The following is an 18,990-nucleotide window of genomic DNA, read 5'->3' as shown; positions in this document are numbered from 1 at the left end:
GAGTTCCTCGGTTGTCTGAGTGTGTGCCGAGGTCACACCTCCGTTCAGTGGATGCCAATTCACATCCAATATTCGATCTGCTGAGTCCCTCGGTTGATTTAAATCTTTCGCCTTAAAACATTTTTTTCTCAACGGCCTTTTCTCCCCTTGTAAAATGTTGTGTATGTGTTTTGGGAGTGGGGGGTATTTGTATCCGTGGATAAATCATGAGCCTGCGTGCTTATATTAGATTTTTGAATTGCATGAGTTATTTACTTGCTTTTAGCTCTGTGCAACGCCTTGAAACGCACTTTTAAAGTGTAAATTATCATTATTATCAGAGCATGTTTGTTTGCATGTTTTGCCACAAGTATGTGTAAGGTGAATGCAGTACTTGATTGCTTGCAATAGCAGGTGTGTCTATTTGGTGTTTGAACATCTTAACACCCATGTGTTTCATTGGCAGAAAGGGTTGATACGACCTTTTCTTATTTTCCTTCCATCACAGTGGGACTGGACAGCAAAGCCCATTCGAGATTATACTCGCGTAATTTTGCATTTCTTAAATTATAATTTACATATTTTTCACTCCCCCAGTTTGCTATCGTTATCTTCCCTCTTACCCTTTTCCCACCTGGGTGGAGCAGTGAGTGCCACGGTGCTAAGGAGATGTTAACTCCCTCGCCTGGTGTGCAGGAGGTTTGTGGGTTCCAACTAGACCCCGATGCCTGCTCCGCTTCTGAAAAAGAGCTGCATAGCTCAGTGGAGCCTTACCTGGTTAATGAAACGTGGTTTAGTCTCTGGATCTCTGTGTATCTATGGATATCTAGATGTATATAAGGGTCTCTATGTGTATATTAATATATGGGGCTCTATGCATCTAGAATTGAAGCTTTGGTGACTGCAGAAATGATACTCATTAACACAAAAAATGTAGCAGTCTTTTGAAATACGTGGTCAACCAGGTTAGTGTCTAACTGTGTTGTTGGCCGACTGGATTTCATCACATTATGTTTCTAAGGTTTGTTCAGTTCTCGTCTCTCATCTTCTTGCTGTATTTCCCTCTATGCATCTATATGGATCTCTATGTATCTTTGAGTCTATGTGTATCTACGGGCTCTATGGGTATCTATGGGTCTCTGTGTGCATCTATGGGTCTCTGTCAGAGGTCGCAAACGGGTTTTGATTCCTTACCCATACCCGTACCCGGCCGCACCAGGGTCGCAATCGGGTATCCGTACCCTGATACCCGGCTACCCGTACCCGGCCAGGTATCGGGTCGGGTACGGGTACCCGATTGCGACCTCTGGGATGAAGCCATGTTGCAGGCGCGGGTGGGTTGATTCTAGGAACTTGAATTGTGAGAAGAGACAAGACGTTGGGAAATGAGTGACAAACGGTGACTCACCAGTGACTCACGGCCTACCCATACCCGGCCGCACCAGGGTCGCAAACGGGTACCCGTACCCGGCCGGGTACGGGTAGCCGGGTATCGGGTAGGGTACGGGTATCGGGTACCCGATTGCGACCTCTGGTCTCTGTGTATCTCTATGCATTAAGAGTATTTGGCTGCTGCTATTAATTTCCACGTGATGGTGATTGAGCTGTCATTTCTTATGGCCAGGTCACATAGCTCAGTGGGGCCCTTACTTATTCAAAGTAATTTCACCGGCCAATATTATCATTTGCGATATGGACTATTCACGAGCATCTCCAGGGACATATCCCACCTTGGCAAATACCGAGGGAATACCGTAGACACTGGGACACGGTATGAGTTGCCAGTGTTGCAATTGCTTTGCTGGCGAGGCAGCAATGAAATATTAACAAAAATCCTTTCTCTTCATCTGTGTCTCTCTCCCTCCCCCATAGCTTTCTCGTTTTTGTTTTTACGATCAGAGGAAACAAGAAGATGCTCGGTGTATTCGGCACTTTGCTTCGTTCATCATTTTTTTATGCTTTGCTTTCTGCAAACCCCCCCTCTTTTTTAAATGAAAGATTTAAAAAAAATATTTTTCTAATAGTAGGTTTTTACCCTTTCAACTGGTACAAAACTGACACCTTTATACAAGGGATCATGTTTGCAATGACCACAACACAAGCAGTCAAAATGCAAACAAAAAGAAACAACTCTGATAATGATATGCACTGTCCTTGAAGTTGATTGGTCCACACCCGAGACAGCAATGGAGACTAGGCTCTAAGAAAAGCAGTCTCGGGTGTGGACCAATCAACTTCAAGGACAGTGCATATCATTATCATCAGAGTTGTTTCTTTTTGTTTGTATTTTGACTGCTTGTGTTGTGGTTATTGCAAACATGATCCCTTGTATAAAGGTGTCAGTTTTGTACCAGTTGAAAGGGTAAAAACCTACTATTATATTTTGCCACTGGTAAAGGAGGTCTCATAGCGTAAAATATTATTCACTCAGCTCTCCTTACCCCTTCCTTTTCTCTCTACCCCCCTCTCTGCCCCCCCCCCTCTCTGTGCGGCTGTCTCCCCTCAGGAGTCTCTCTTCACGTAGACCCTCTCCCTGGAGAAGATCCGAACTGCCTCCTCGACCTCCGCGAGGCGCTTCTCAATCTCCGCGCGTCTCTCCCGCACCCGCAGAGTGTCCGCACGCATGGGCATGGAGCCCAACTCATGCAGCAGCTGCTGTTGGGCTGCGAGAGGAGAGAGGGGGGGGAGGAGGGAGAGACGGGGGAGAAAGAGAGGGGTGAGAGAAACGGAGAGGATTAGTGTGTGTGGGTGTGTCTCTCTTCATGTTTCTCTCTCTCTCTGCCGTGTGTATCTCTCTCTCTCCCCCCCCCGTGTCTCTCTCCCCCAGTGTCCCTCTCTCTTTTTTAAACGTGACATGGCTCAGTTATTTGGCAATTTGCTTCATTCATCATGTTGGTATTTTGGGCTCTCATGGCCTTTTATATACAGGAAATGTAACATATTTACGTACACAGTGCAAACACAACAAAAACACCTCAAACTCACGCTCAGCTCCCCTCCATCAGTTATAGAACATAATGCACCCTCTGTAGCACAATGTGTCAAGAAGGATGGGATGCCTCCTGTAAATTTTAGCCACATTCTGGCAGAAACTAGGGCTTTGATGATGTGACAGTGACTGAATTAACTATTTCCTTCAATGGAAATTTTCATGGCCGTATAGCCAGTTTAGCATTGTTCATGGTGAAGTTCACCAACCCTTTTGTATCTTTGGTGCCCTTGTTCACCCTCTATCCAAAAATAAGAATCATGAGGGAGAAGTGAAGATCACATTTCAGTAGGTTATTAAGTAGCAGCTTATTGAGTGAGTCTAGGGTTTTCCAGTGTACATATCGATGTGCTACTGTTTCAAGCTCACCACAGAATATACATTCTGGATTTGTGTCTGTGAAATGTGATGGAAATGTGTTCGTGGTCACAGTCCCATGGGCAATGCTCCAGGTCAGGTCACCGTGGTGCTTATACGATGGATCGGAGCAACAACGGCTCCTAATGAGGCCTCACGCGATCACTGCAGGGCATTGGCTCCCTCCAAGCATGGTCTTTGCAGGACATTATTATTTGTGGTGGAATTGGACGATTTAGGCATACAGCTTCCTCCGCTCTACATCTGAGAATCATCCCTCCTGTTCATTCCCTGAGGTATGTACCCAGTGCTGCTGTGAAGAAGACCGTGAGCGCTTCCTTGCTGGGATGACAGTCAGCTTTGGTGAAAACTGGGCCACCGCTAGCCGACTCGTCACCAGCACTCACTGCTGGTGCGGTCCCCACTGCTGTTGAGAAAGCCCTACGTACTTCATTAAGAAGCTTTGCAGCAAGTCTCACTGAGCACATTGCAGTCATTGCAGTTATCTCAATAGGGAGAAGCCACTGCCCCTCCGTGCCTGGTTTCACCAGATCGGCCACCCTAATGCGATGTGCGTCTACCATGCGTTTCTCTATGGCTGGACCCACACTAGTAGCGCCATGTTGGAGTTCCACAATAGCAGCTCGTGAGCTAAGTCTGATGCTGACCGGGGTTTATTCAGTTGGGCAGTGACGAGGAAAGCCCAGGTCTGAAGGACACTCCTGTAGAAGTGGGGAATCTGCGACAGTGGAATACCCATAATGCTTCACTGCAGCCCCCCCCCCCCCCCCAGGTTATTTAGAAAAAAAATGCTGTGGAACATCAAACGGGTGATGGGACTGTGTAGAGATATATGTGTATGGCTTCTAAGTGAAAGGTAGAGAGTTTGCTCCATACACACACTAGACCTTGCCTGCCCTCCCGCAGTGGCAAAGCTATGATGCCAGCAGCCACACGGTGCACCATATGTGACCAGAAGGCAGCCATCATTCTTGGAAATTTGGCGAGCAAGAATGCGGGCAGAGGAAAAAGAAGCAGTGCCAGAATGTGGACGCAATCAACTGGTTCACTACCAGGAGTTTCCATATGAACGTGAGTTTTATACAGCGCCCCCAAGGCTCCAGTCGGTTCTTCACCTCTTCTTAAAAAAAATAATTATTGTGTAATGTTTTATCTCCAGGTCCCAGGAGTACGCCAAGATGGTGAAGACACTATTTGCTCCACATAATTGTTTTAGCAAACTCAAGAAACTGGGCTTCATCCCACAAGCAGCCCACTGCACTTCTCCCAGTTCATCCTGGAGGACGCGCATGAGTAAACCTGTTTGGCACTCGCACAGCCGTTCAATATCATCATCACTCTGTAGAACAGGAGAATATCATCGGCATATGCTGTGAGAGTCACTCTCATACTGGGCTCCTTCAGAGTTAAACCAGTGAGTCGGCGTCGAAGTAGATGCAAAAAAGGCTCCATAATGAGGGTGTAGTGCTGTCCTGACATAGAAAAGCCTTTGCCCGATACCTCTCTTGAAGTCTACAGAAGCAATCGGTGCACGGTTAACTTTGACAAGACACTGGGCCATGTTGTAGAGCAACCCAATTAACCCTATGAACCTAGTGCCAAAACAAACGTTTTTAGAGTGACAAGTAGATACCAGCGATCAACCCTGTCAAAGACTTTCTCTTGATCAAGTGAGATAAAGGCAAGTGGAAAGTACAATTGCTCCAACAGAGTGATCACTTCTCTCACTAGGAAAATCCCATCATGGATGGTCCTCCCTGGAATAGTGTATGCCTGGTCATTGCCAATAACCTAAGCCAACACTCTCCTAAGCCTTGCAGAGACAGCTTTTGTGAGAATCTTATAGTCTGTGCTCAGCACTGAGACTGGATGCCAATTCTTTAGGTGTCTAAGGTTACCCTTTTTTGTAAGCGGTGTGAGCACTTAGTCACGTAGTCACTTGAAGATGTTTTCTTGTTCATGTTTTAGTTTTTTGTTTGTTGCGGTTTCACCCGATTCAAGTGCCGATTGGCTCACAGGGCTATACCTAATAAATGAAACTTGAAACTTGAAAACTTGAGCATGGCTCTCCCCGAGGACTGAGGCATCACGTTGGAATCCACTGCTACATCTAGAACAGCTTTGTAGTCTTCCCGCAGGGAGTTCCAAAAATGGCGATACAACTCCCCTGGCAACCCATCAATCCCTGGGAATTTGTTCCTGGCCAGGGCACTCACTGCCATGTCTAGGTTACCCTGTTTGACCTCTTCTTTGAGATATTCCCTGTCGTCTTCACCCAAAGTAGGCAGTCCTTTCAGATTTCATCTAGGGCCGGTATGGATATATACTCTAGAGGGAACATATTTCTATAGTACTGTGCTACTGTTGAAGCTATTTGATTGTTGTTTGAAACAAGGACCCCCATGTCATCAAATAAACCCTCCATTCAGACGCTGTCTCCCCGACAGACCTGGTCTTCACCTGAGGACGGCTGCTTGCGTTGTGGCCGAAACGTCGTGAGAATTGTATTTTATTATGTTTATTTTTATTATTTTATTATTTCCCTTCTACGTGACTTTAACGAAAGAACAAAGAAGATAAACCCTCCATAGTTTTGCACCTACCATTCTGCTTCCCTAACGAGATGAAAAGTGTTGAGCTAGAGTCCATATCCATGGTGCATTTAAAACGAGAGCGGCTACATGCTCCTTCTGCCTTTTCTTTCTGCAAACCTTTTAGACATTCCAGGATCTCCACATATTTCTGTAGTAGGCCTGGATTGCCCCTGATCTTCTGCATTTGCTCTATGTTACGGACTCTGCTCTCAAGCTCACAAATTTACTGGTCAATGTTTTTTTTGTGTTCACCCAGGCATACCTTTGACACAGTTTTTTCATGTGTACTTTCCCTATATCCCACTATTGTGGTAGGTTATTAAAACAATCTTTCGTTGCCTGCCACTCCACCCAGAAGACCCCAAAGAGATTAATGAAGGTGGTGTCTTTCAAAAGACCGTTAATAAAATGCCAGTATGTCAAACCCCTTGGGACTCCACGTATCTTCATTTGGAGTAGTATGAGTTGATGACCTGTCTAAATAAACAAATGATCAAAGTTTGTGTAAATTAAAAGACTCACTGTTGGTGAATGAAATTCCCACGAAAAAAGGTGAAGAAATAATGAAATGATAAAGTTTGTAGAGGCAAGGTCAGGAGTTGTGTGAACACGTCTCTCTTCCCCCGTGTCTCTCTCCCCCGTGTCTCTCTCTCGCTCTGTCACCCCCGTGTCTCTCTCTCTCTCCCACATGGTCTCCATGTTTCTCACTGGAGACAGACCAGTGTCTCCACTGTCTACCTCTCTTTCTCTCTCCTCGTGTCTCTCTCACGGTCATCCGATTAGCACCGTTGGCTACGTATGATGCGAAAGAAGTTTAACATACACACATTCCCATGCGTCTCGCTCTTTCTCCCCATGTCTCTCCCTCTCTTGCTCCCCATATCCCTCTCTCTCTCATGTGTCTCTCTCCCCGTGTCTCCACGTCTCTCTCCGTGTGTCTTTCTCTCCCCGTGTTTATCTCTCTATCTCTCTCTCCCCGTGTCTCTCTGTCTCTGTCTCTCTCCGCGTCTCTCTCCGTGTGTCTGTCTCTCCCCGTGTTTATCTCTGTCTCTCTCTCCCCATGTCTCCATCTTTCCCGGTGTCTCTGCACATCTCTCACCGCTGCTCAAGCAAGCGAGCGTCTCCGCTCTCTGTCTCTCTCTCCTCCTGTCTGTCTGTCTCTCCATGTGTGTGTCTCTCTCTCTGTGTCTCTCTCTCCCACGGTGTCTGCATGCGTTCCTCACTGCTGCGCAGGCAGGCCAGCGTCTCCGCCCTTTCCGTCTCTCTCATCGCCGTGTGCCCCTCCGGTTGTCCGATCTCGGGCTGCTGTCTGCGTCTCTCCTCCTGCTGCCTGCTCCACTCCTCCCTGCGCTCGATCAGACTGTCGGGGTGCAACACACAGCATCAACCAGCTGTTGTCAACATCAACGAATCCTTGCCCATGGGGGAAGCCTCGCTGAGATCCTCAAGACGCTTGATCAAGAGGGTCCTGCCAAAAGAAAAGAAACCCCAAAAACTATGGGGACCTATTTTTGCTGGTAGTAAAAAAAAATTATGGAAAAATATATAAATAGGGTTTTATTACTCCTTTGTGGAAATACAACTAGGAGTTGTGTTCACATTCTTGATTTGAAGCTTTCGTGACTGCAATAATTCATCTTCTTGGTTCTTTCGGTAAAGTCATCACGTAGAAGGGAAATAATAAAATAATAAAAAGAAAACATAGTAAAATACAATTCTCTCGACGTTTCGGCTACAACGCAAGCAGCCGTCCTCAGGTGAAGAACAGACCTGTTCTTCACCTGAGGACGGCTGCTTGCGTTATTGAGCTCCCCAAAAAAACTAAAGTGTATTTTTATAATTTTTGCATGGTGTACAGTCTGGAAAGTACCCACATGGCACATTTCAAGTTTGTTACATGTCGGGAAGTACGCTAAACATTTTGAACAGACACACATAATCACAACTTTGCCTTTTATATATATGGAGATTATAAATAAGTTAATTAGTATGATTCCTCTATAAGGAATTGTAATATGTATTACTTAATAATGTGACCAGGCTGCACTAAGCCTGTAGCTATCAGAGCAGCTCAAATTATTTGTATTTCTCTGAATTTCAATAGATTCTTTAATTAGTCTTGGCCAGTAACATTTAGTTTTACACAACACTTCAACGTTGTCAAAATCAATTGAGTGTTCTTGTTGGCAAGCATTTTCTGCCACTGCCAAAAGTTGTGTTTGAGATAATTTAATATTCCTTTGGTGTTCTTTTAGTCTTCCGCTAATGTTACGTCCCGTCTGTCCAATATAGCATTTACCGCATAAGCAATGAATCCGATATACACCTTCTGTTGATAACATAGGTAATTCATCTTTTGTATAAGACACTGGTTTTATAATGTTGTGTACCGTACCAAATCTTACTTTAATGTTTTGCTTTTGCAAAACACAGGCTAATGTGTCAGTTCCTCCTGAGATATATGGTATTTTAATTGTTTTAATAATCTTATATCTTTCAGCAGTATTGTTGTTCGATCTTGAATTGGCATTCAATGCTCTGTTAATTTGAGCATTACTGTAGCCATTCAGTCGTAGTGCTTCTTTAACATGTTTAATCTAAATCCTTAGACTTTCACCATCTGACACTGTTTTTGCCCGATGTATGGGCGTCTTAATGAGAGAGGATTTCTGTGCAGGGTGATGATGCGAATCTGCATTCAGATAGTGTGCGTTCCCTTTCAGTAAATGCTGTGTGTTATCTTACCATTTAGGCCGCGTCCAAGCAAAATACCTAGGAAAGCGAGTGTGTTATTCACCTCCATTTCTATGGTGAACTGGATGGTCAGGTTTTGTGCATTGAGATGATTTAGAAATTAATTAAGTGTATATTTACCATGTGGCCACACAACCAAAGTGGCATCCACATATCTTAATCAAAAATATGGTATTAATGTACTTGAGGCAAGTGCTCTTGTTTAAAAGTTTTCCATGTACAGATTTGCTATAACAGGAGACAAAGGAGAGCCCATTGCTGCTTCTTCCTTTTGTTTAAAGAAATCACCTCTCCATAAGAAATAAGTGTTATTTAGACATGGTCAGCTAGTTTTGGAATATCTTCTGGTAAACCTGTCTTCTTTACTAGTGTATCAAGTAATTTAAGCGACTCGTTAACTGGAACCTTAGTGAATAGAGAAATTACATCAAAACGCGCCAAAATATCATTCGGGTTAAGTTTAATATCTCTAATCACATTCACAAGATGTTCTAAATTTCTTTTGAATGAAGATGTCCTACCGATGTAGGGCTGTATTTGTTTAGTTACATATTTTGCTAATGTATATGTGGCAGAGCTTATTGTACTTACTATGGGTCATAAAGGGATACCGATTTTATTCATCATTGGTAGCCTGTACAGTCTAGGTGATTTTGAGGCCCTTGGCTTCATTTGGTATTGCTCAGTCTTGGGGATTAATTAATTTGCAATGATTGCAGTAGTATCACGTTATAAAATATTAGTTGGATCTCGTTTAATTTTAATACAGGTACTTTCCTCTAGAAAATCTTTCATTTTATTATCATAATCTGCTCGTGACATCACTACAGTAGTGCGGCCTTTATCAGCTGCCAGAATTTGAATATATTTAATCGAAGCTCCCTTAAGGCTTTGCTTCGTTAAAGCTCATATTTATTTTTGGTACTTTGCTATTCTAATTTATTTTGACAACCTCACGCCTAGTCATCTCTGCCTCATTATGTGTAAGGTGTCTTACCGCTGAGTCTACCTCAGCAATTATCTCATCTACTGGAATTGTGCATGGGGTAACGGCAAAGTTAAGGCCTTTAGAAAGGACGGAAATGCTGTCGCTGGTTAAATCAGTGTTAGTTAGGTTCATTACAGTTTGTTTTTAAATTGTTCGTTATTAGTTGGGAATTGTTTGTTATGAAGTCTAGAAAATGTATAAATTTGTTTAGTTTTAGTTAGGTTAAATACATTATCAGCCGATTGTTGTGTTATATTATCAATTATATTCCAATAATGTATGGATACACTATTGCTGATATGTAAGTGCAAGTGCGTTAGAGATTCAGAAATGTGAGATAATTCACTCCTGTTGTGCTGTATTCTCTAGAATAATGATTCGCTAGCTTTGTGTAGTATTTGGCTAGCTTTAACAGACTTTATGTGATGTGTTATTTTATTACCCTTGAATGTCTGCACCTTTTGAGGAATGCCAGTGAAGACATACATTTTACCCACTTAATGCCATGATCTTGTGCGGATGCTCTGATGCCGGAACAGCGTGCTGGTAATTACAAGTCCATGGGCTGCACAGAAGTCCCGCAGCCTCCTACCGTTGTTATTGAGTTGATCTGGCTAATGCCTTCCAATCATTCCAGCCCAAGTGCCAGCATAATGACCCACTCGGGAATTAAAGTCACCAAACAGGATGATTATCTCGTGGGCCCACTTTAGCTCGCACCGGTGACAGGAGGTCATAAAAGGCATCTGACTCATCGGCTTTGCCTGCATCCCTCCACTGATGTTCATCTTTGGCGAGGGCATAAGCAACGACCACCATCACCACTCTTCGCCTCTGGTTGATGGGGAGACGAGCCCACAGTAGCCTGTGGTTTACAGATGTCCACACTTACTGCCATGCTTCCACGTCCCCTTCATTATTTTGTTTAGAAGATGAACCACTCCCTGTTGTTTAGCAGTCTTCTGCCCCGCGTAAAGGATTGTCCACCCCTCATGGTGACTGGAACCAAAGCCAGTCCACAGGACCTCCTGAATACCCCATAGATCCTGGCGGTACCGGTCTAGCTCCCGCCAGAGGACTGGAAGCCTTTCCTCCACAGCGAGCGTTCAACCATTCCAAGTGGCCACTAGCAGTGGCTTTTTGCTGTTTCTGGAGGAACCCCGAGGGTACGGGTCCAGTCTCCTGGCTCCGCCAAATGGGTTTTGTCCAGGAGATGTCATAGACGCCTGTTCACCTGGGGATTCCAGCACAAGCTTAGCTAGATATGTTTCACGCCATCCAGAGCCTCCCATTGGCCGCTGTGGTGGTTACAAGCGCCATGAGGGGTATAGCCAATTGTAATTGGCCTTCCTTCCTTCTATGGCATTGCTCATATCCACCAGTGTTACCGTTTGGCACCACCGAGGAGGAATTTGATTTGCCGAACTCACACACTCACTTACAAACACACTCTCACACACTCACTCGCACTCATACGCGCACTCGCTGCCACACTCACACGCTGACACACTCACACGCTGACACACTCACACGCTGACACACTCACACGCTGACACACTCACTCGCTGACACACTCACTCGCACTCATACGCTCACTCGCTGCCACACTCACACGCTGACACACTCACTCGCACACACACTCACTCGCTGACACACTCACTCGCACACACACTCGCTGACACACTCACACGCTGACACACTCACTCGCTGACACACTCACACGCTGACACACTCACTCGCACACGCACTCGCTGACACACTCACACGCTGACACACACACACTCACTCGCACACACACTCACTCGCTGACACACTCACACGCTGACACACTCACTCGCTGACACACTCACTCGCTGACACACTCACACGCTGACACACTCACACTCTCACACACTCATTCGCACACACACTCACTCGCACACACACTCACTCGCTGACACACTCACACGCTGACACACTCACACTCTCACACACTCACACGCTGACACACTCACTCGCACACACACTCACACGCTGACACACTCACACACTGACACAATCACACACTCAACCAACGTACTAGGCGGGCAGCATCCCCTTGGGTTGAGGGGCCAGGCTGAGATTGGGCTGGGAGTTGGATCTGCTTAGGCCGTGGTCTCTCTCTCCACGTTGCCACGCGTCCCTGGCGTTCCTCTTCACGAAGTCCACACTCTGCCTCGCCTGTCTAGGAGTCTACACAGAGGAGAGAGAGAGACAGAGAGAGAGCACACAGGAGACAGGAAAAGGGAGAGAAAGAGAGAGATGAAAAGAGAGACAGAGAGAGAGGCAGGGAGAGCGAGAGAGGGAAAGGGAGAGAGAGGGAGAGAGAGAGGGAAAGGGAGATAGAGCGGGAGGGAGAGCGGTGGAAAGAGAGAAAGCGTGAAAGACAGTGAGCAGGAGAGAGGGGGAAAGAGAGTGGGAGAGAGAGTGGGAGGGAGAAAGAGAGGAAGACAATATAAATATTTACTGTCTGTTGAACTTCTTTCACACCATATGTAGCCAACCATGCGTATCAGCGGTGTGGGACAAAGACAGAAACACAAAACACAACAAAGAGTTCTAATGGCGAGAGAGGGTGCAGCGAATGAGCAAGAAAGAGAGGGAGACATGGGGAGAGACACACGTGAGTGGGTGCGTGAATGGCTTAGCGAATGCTTACGGGTGTGTGATGGTGTGTGTGGGAGCGGTAGTGTAGCGGTTAGCGCGCTGCGCTATGAACCTGGCGACCCGGGTTCGATTCCCGCTCACGGCCAACACCAGTGATGATTATCTGATCCAGTTCTGGGCCTCCCCTAGGTCGACTCAGCCTGAAATGAGTACCTGGTGCGGTGTGTAAACATTGCCACTGGGGAGACAAAGGTGGTCGGGCGTGGTGCTGACCACCCACCCCCTTGTGTACCGTTCCAGCCTTCATAGGTGCTCGCTAACAGCACTTGCCCCCACAGTCTGTTAAGGCTATACGGGGGATCTTTGTCTTTGTGGGAGCGTTAGTGTAGCGGTGATCGGTGAACCCGGCGACCCGAGTTCGATTCCCGCTCATGCCCACCAACACCAGAGATTATCTAAAACCGAACACCCGCCTAAGTCAACTCAGCCTCAAATGCGTAACCAGTGCGGTGTTTTTACAACTTACTATTTCATTTCACCAGGTAAGGGCCCCACTGAGTTACGCAACTCTTTTTCAGAAGCGACCTGGCCATCACAAATGATAGCTCAACGAAGTAGCTGATATCATGATCGTGATGACGATTCTAAATGTGGCGGGGAAAACCAGAGTACCCGGAGAAAAATTCATGCAACCATGGGGGGAGACAGAGAGACCCAGACTCAAAATATACAGCAGCAGCATGTTGCTGTATACAAGGCGAGGAAGTTAACATCTCCGGGCCACCGTGATGATGATGACAGAGAGACGCAGACTCCAATTTTACAGCAGCAGCAAGCATCAGGGTCGGGATCGAACCCACGACCTCCTGGATACCAGGCGAGGGAGTTAACATCTCCTAGCCACCGTGATGATGATGATGAGAGAGAAAGATGCAGACTCCAAATATACAACAGCAGCAGGCATCGTCAGGGTCGGGATCGAACCCACGACCTCCTGTACCCCAGGCGAGGTAGTTAACATCTCCTAGCCACCGTGATGATGATGAGAGAGAGACACGCAGACTCCAAATATACAGCAGCAGCATGCATGGTCAGGGTCGGGATCGAACAGACGACCTCCTGTATACCAGGCGAGGGAGTTAACATCTCCGGGCCACCGTGATGATGATGACTCCAATTTTACAGCAGCAGCAAGTGTCAGGGTCGGGATCGAACCCACGACCTCCTGGATATCAGGCGCTGGGAGGTAACACCTCTTCAAAGCAGCTAAGGTTGGGGACGCCCCCCGCGGCTGCCTCCTTATTCCCAAAGTCGTGCAGTAATCCCGCTCGAAACTCGCTGTTGTGCATTTTTACTACCATGTAATGTACTCACTACAGTCCACACGTTTACACATTTTGGTATAAACGCGTCAACTTAGAGGTCCGTTATTCAACAAAACGCGAATGTCATCTGGGAAAGTGTTGCGGCCAGCGCTCCCTAAGAGCGCAAAAGTGATAACAGCTGTGCGGTGTTTTCAAACACCAGAGCTCGCAACCGGGTACCCAATACCCGTACCCTACCCGATACCCGGCTACCCGTACCCGGCCGGGTACGGGTAGCCGTTTGCGACCCTGGTGCAGCCGGGTACGGGTTCGGGTAGGCCGTGAGTCACTGGTGAGTAGCCGTTTGTCACTCATTTCCCAACGTCTTGTCTCTTCTCACAATTCAAGTTCCTAGAATCAACCCACCCGCGCCTGCAACATGGCTTCATCCCAGAGGTCGCAATCGGGTACCCGTACCCTACCCGATACCCGGCCGGGTACGGGTAGCCGGGTATCGGGTAGGGTACGGGTACCCGTTTGCGACCCTGGTGCGGCCGGGTACGGGTACGGGTAAGGAATCAAAACCCGTTTGCGACCTCTGTCAAACACCCACATCTCCCGAGGAGTCATCCTCCTGAATTCCTCACCATCACCACCTCCACTGTCGTCAAATCACCATCATCATGATCATCGTCAAAGGCAATTGGAAAATATGTATTGTTCTTTAATCTGTATTATTTATTAATTGTAGTCATTGTTATTAAACATTTACCATTTCATTCTAGATTTGAAGCTTTCGTGACTGCAAGGATTCATATTCTTAGGTTTTTTCGGTAAAGTCACGTAGGTAAAACATCAAAATTAATGAAAATAAAATAAAAATCACGACGTTTCGGAGGCAACACAAGTCTCCGGCATCAGGTGGGACCGTCACAGCCGAATTAGCTGCATCAGCCGAATTAGCTGCATCAGCTAATTCGGCTGTGACGGTCCCACCTGATGACGGAGACTTGTGTTGCCTCCGAAACGTCGTGATTTTTATTTTATTTTCATTAATTTTGATGTTTTACCTACGTGACTTTACCGAAAAAACCTAAGAATATTTACCATTTCACTTGGACCAGGAACGTAACCCCATTTTTTTACATTGGAATGAGGTTTTTATTCTCGCGAATTCTGCATTCGCTGATTGTTTTCAAGAAGGTAACCCTCGCGTATGGAGGGAAGGCTCTAGTGTACTTGAAGCTGGTGCTTTTCCTTCAAACACCTTGCTAATGAGCTGCGTTGGCGTGAGGTGGTTGTACGACACAGTGAAATGTATGCGATCTAATCCTAAACACTTCCTTGTGAATCATATAGTGTCAAAACATCGGTGTTAAATTGAGTGGGTGAGTGAGTTGGTTAGAGTGTGGTTGAGTGAGTTGGTGAGTGTGCGGGTGATTGAGTGGGTTTGTGAGTGAGAGGGTGGTTGAGTGGCTGTGTGGCTGAGTTGATGAGTAGGTGAGTGGGTGAGTGACTGAGTAGTGATCCCCTCACCTCTCCCCCACTCTCCCCTCTTCCTCTGGAGTGAGCCCGGAGAAACCCAGCGCTTTGAGCACGAGGAGGAAGAGGTGGTTCCTATAAAACGACATCGCCATCATGAACCCAATGACACGGCCATCATGAACCCAGCGACAGAGCCATCGTGAACTCCAGTGACATGGCCAATGTGAATCCCAGTGACACGGCTATCATGAAACTAGCGGCATGGCCATTATGAACCCATCCGCACAGACATTGTGAACCCAGCGACCTGGCCAACATGAACCCCACCCACACGGCCATCGTGAACCCCACCCACAGCCATCGTGAACCCCACTCACCTGCAGCTTGGCGGTCACTTTGCTGGGAACGTTGTCGTATTTCCTCGACTTCCAGAGAGCGGTGGCTTCACACTGCTGATGAGCAGGAGGCTGCTGCTGCTGATGCTGCTGATGCTGCTGCTGGATCTTTCTGATGCGTCGCAAGTTTTCAAGGACGTGGTTTCGCGGCTTGTGTCCTGAAGGTCGTCATCAACATCATCAGCAAGAGAATCATCAGCATCAGCAGCATCATCAGCAGCATCATCAGCAGCTGCAGTATAATCAGCAGCAGCATCATCATGATGATCATCAGCAAGATAATCATCAGCAGCAGCAAGATAATCATCAGCAGCAGCAAGAGAAGCATCAACAGCATGATGATGATCATCAGCAAGATAATCATCAGCATCATCGTCAGCCAGAACAGCATAAGCAAGAAGAGCATCGTCATCAAACAAATACAGTGGTCACCGCATCGCGCGGCACTTTCAGATGCGCTTCTGTGGCCGTCTGGAACGCTCTTCCTTGCGATATTAGGAAGCCAATGAAGCTATGATGCACCTTTAAATCATCATATAGATCGACAAACTCGTTTTTTTAACTGCTTCTTGTTGTTTTTAGCTTGTTGTCCTTCTCCCCACACCTCCAATTAGCACAGTTGGCTACGTACGGTGCGAAAACAGGTTCAACATATATACATCAATAGCCGCAGCATCATCGTTATTATCAGCGGCATCACTCACCCACCCAACCACTCACGCATCCAACCACTCACTCACCCACCCACCCAACCGTTCACTCAGCCACCCAACAACTCAGTCACCCAACTACTCAGCCACCCAGCCACTCAGCCACCCAACTACTCGCTCACCCATCAACTCACTCACGCACCCAACCACTCATCCACTCACTCATCCACTCACCCACTCATCCACTCACCCACCCTTTCATCCATTCACCTACTCATCCACTCACCCACTCATCCACTCACCCACCCCTTTCATCCATTCACCTACTCACTCACCTACCCACTCACTCACTCATCCACTCACTCATCCACTCACTCATCCACTCACTCATCCACTCACCTATCCACTCACCTACCCACTCACCTATTCACTCACCTACCCACTCACCACCCACTCACTCATCCACTCACCCACCCCACTCACAATTCTATTCATACCTTGTCGTTTGGGGCCCCCGCCCCAAGGCCCCTCCCCCTCGCGGGGCCCCTCAGCATGGATGAGCGCCCCCACGCTGCCCCTCCCCCTCAGGAGGATCTCCAGCCCCTCCCCCAGCGCGCGAGGGGGAGGGGGTCCAGGGGCGGGGCTACGGGCGGAAGAGGGCACCCAGGGGGGCAGGGCTCTGATGGGGTTCCGAGCTGCGGTGGGAGGGAGTGGTGGGGGGGGGAGTGGTGGGGGGGGGGGTGGAGAGGAGTGGTGGGGGGGAAGAGTGGTGGGGGGGAAGAGTGGTGGGGGGGAAGAGTGGTGGGGGGGAAGAGTGGTGGGGGGGAAGAGTGGTGGTGCGGAAGTGATGGGGGGGGAGAAGTGAAGTGGGGGGGGGGGAGAAGTGAAGTGGGGGGGGGGGAGAAGTGAAGTGGGGGGGGGAGAAGTGAAGTGGGGGGGGGAGAAGTGAAGTGGGGGGGGAGAAGTGAAGTGGGGGGGGGAGAAGTGAAGTGGGGGGGGGGGGAGAAGTGAAGTGGGGGGGGAGAAGTGAAGTGGGGGGGGAGAAGTGAAGTGGGGGGGGGAGAAGTGAAGTGGGGGGGGGGGAGAAGTGAAGTGGGGGGGAGGGAGAAGTGAAGTGGGGGGGGGGGAGAAGTGAAGTGGGGGGGGGGGGAGAAGTGAAGTGGGGGGGGGGAGAAGTGAAGTGGGGGGGGGAGGAGTGGTGGGGGGGGGGTGGGGAGGGGTGGTGGGGGGGGTGGGGAGGGGTGGTGGGGGGTGGGGGGGGAAAGTGGTGGGGGGGGGGAGTGGTGGGGGGGGTGGGGGGGGATTGGTGGGGGGGGGTGGTGGGGGGGGGGAGGGGTGGTGGGGGGGGGAGGAGTGGTGGGGGGGGAGAGTGGTGGGGGGGGGAGGAGTGGTGGGGGGAGGAGTGGTGGGGGGGGGAGAAGTGGTGTGGGGGGAGGAGTGGTGGGGGGGAGAAGTGGTGGGGGGGAGAGGAGTGGTGGGGGGAGAGGAGTGGTGGGGGGGGGAATCACGTGGGTGAGTGAATGAGTTGCTCTGCACGAAGCTTCTGGTCTTCTCGGCCACGGTCATGCCCTCCCTAATGGAGCATCCGCGCCGGTTAGAAACATTCAGGCTGACCCTGTACAGGCTACGATCCATCCTGGGTGTGTGTGAGTCTGTATGAGTCTGTGTGAGTCTGTGTGTGTGTGAGTGACTCTGAGTCTGTGTGTGTGTGAGTCTGTGTGTGAGTCTGTGTGTGAGTCTGAGTCTGTGTGAGTCTGAGTCTGTGTGAGTCTGTGTGTGTGTGAGTCTGTGTATGAGTGTGAGTTTGTGTGTGAGTGTGAGTCTGTGTGTGAGTGTGTGTCTGTGTGTGAGTGTGAGTCTGTGTGTCTGTCTGTGTGTGAGTGTGAGTCTGTGTGTGTGTGAGTCTGTGTGTGTGTGAGTCTGTGTGTGTGTGAGTCTTTGTGTGAGTGTGAATCTGTGTGTGTGTGAGTCTGTGTGTGTGTGTGTCTCACCAGACAGTGGCCTCCCCTGCTGCTGGTTGTAGCTCTTCGGGTAGAGACTCAGATCGGGCGGGATGGGCCCAGAAATCGTGGACGGTCCCTCGCACATCGCTCACTGCGTGCACCTAGCCTGGCACCTCGCCTGGCACCTAGCCTGGCACCTCGCCTGGCACCTAACCTGGCACCTAGCCTGGCACCTCGCCTGGCACCCAGGTTCTATCCCCGCACCAGCACCAGCATCAGCTGGGTGGGGGGGGGGAGCCGTCTCACCCCTAAGTCGACTCGGCCTTAAATAAAATACAAACTTCCCGGGTGCTGTTGTGAGCCGTATTATAAACTGTGAGCGCTGCTATGGAGAGTGAGGGAGAGGGAGAGAGACAAAGGCGGCCGGGCGTGGTTGCTGGTGTGTATGAGAAGGTGCAGCTACAGAGAGACAAAGGCGGTCGGGCGTGACGCTGGTGGTGGTGGCGGTGATGGTGTCAACCCACGCTGGTGCCTAGGAAACAAAGCCCCGCCCCCTTTCTAACTCCTCCCCCTTTCTAGCTCCTCCCCTTTATCGCACCGCCCCCCTTCGCCCCTCCTTCGCTCCTCCCCTCTCTCGCCCCGCCCCCCTTCGCCCCTCCCTCGCTCCTCCCCTTTCTCGCCCCGCCCCTCCCTAGTTCCTCCCCCTTTCTAGCTCCTCCCCCTTTTGCCCCGTCCCTCGCCATCCGCGTCGTCCCCTCCCCCCCCCTGATTGGACAGGGGACGGTTGAAATGGGCGTAGAAAAATCAAAACGCTTCCGATTGGGTGAGATGATTTATGGGCGTGGTTCAGAGAGCTGGGGGCCGGCCCGGTTTGACAAAACTCGGCTTTCGATTGGACAGTTCTGT

The 18,990-nt window shown here is 48.9% G+C and overlaps 1 protein-coding gene across 2 annotated transcripts; it reads right to left on the bottom strand.

Moving 5' to 3' along the window:
• Positions 1 to 2,446: 2,446 nt before the first annotated feature.
• Positions 2,447 to 18,624, bottom strand: ENKD1 (enkurin domain containing 1). Of its 2 annotated transcripts, XM_078614729.1 has the most exons (7): positions 18,133 to 18,624; positions 16,639 to 16,836; positions 15,474 to 15,649; positions 15,148 to 15,228; positions 11,742 to 11,893; positions 7,164 to 7,300; positions 2,447 to 2,642 (listed from the first exon to the last, which is right to left on the bottom strand). In XM_078614729.1, the coding sequence occupies exons 1-7, from the start codon at positions 18,227 to 18,229 to the stop codon at positions 2,482 to 2,484; spliced, it is 1,002 nt and encodes a 333-aa protein (XP_078470855.1). In that variant the 5' UTR covers positions 18,230 to 18,624; the 3' UTR covers positions 2,447 to 2,481. The 2 variants fall into 2 exon arrangements, with proteins under 2 accessions (XP_078470855.1, XP_078470856.1); XM_078614730.1 differs by lacking the exon at positions 15,148 to 15,228.
• Positions 18,625 to 18,990: the final 366 nt, after the last annotated feature.

This window comes from Lampetra planeri, chromosome 45 (assembly GCF_965212315.1).
Source record: "Lampetra planeri chromosome 45, kcLamPlan1.2.h2, whole genome shotgun sequence".
NCBI lineage: Eukaryota > Metazoa > Chordata > Hyperoartia > Petromyzontiformes > Petromyzontidae > Lampetra > Lampetra planeri.
Note: the sequence above shows the minus strand (reverse complement) of the source record. Positions and strands in the feature narration are given on the sequence as shown.

What these genes read in the sequence shown, in the direction of transcription:
- ENKD1 (XM_078614729.1), bottom strand. Translation starts at nt 18,229, where the DNA reads ATGTGCGAGGGACCGTCCACGATTTCTGGGCCCATCCCGCCCGATCTG. An exon ending in GAGGGGAGAGTGGGGGAGAG is followed by an intron (nt 11,894 to 15,147) that starts GTGAGGGGATCA and finishes TCCTCTGTGTAG; the next exon opens with ACTCCTAGACAGGCGAGGCA. An exon ending in GCTGGCCTGCCTGCGCAGCA is followed by an intron (nt 2,643 to 7,163) that starts GTGAGGAACGCA and finishes CTCCTCTCGCAG; the next exon opens with CCCAACAGCAGCTGCTGCAT.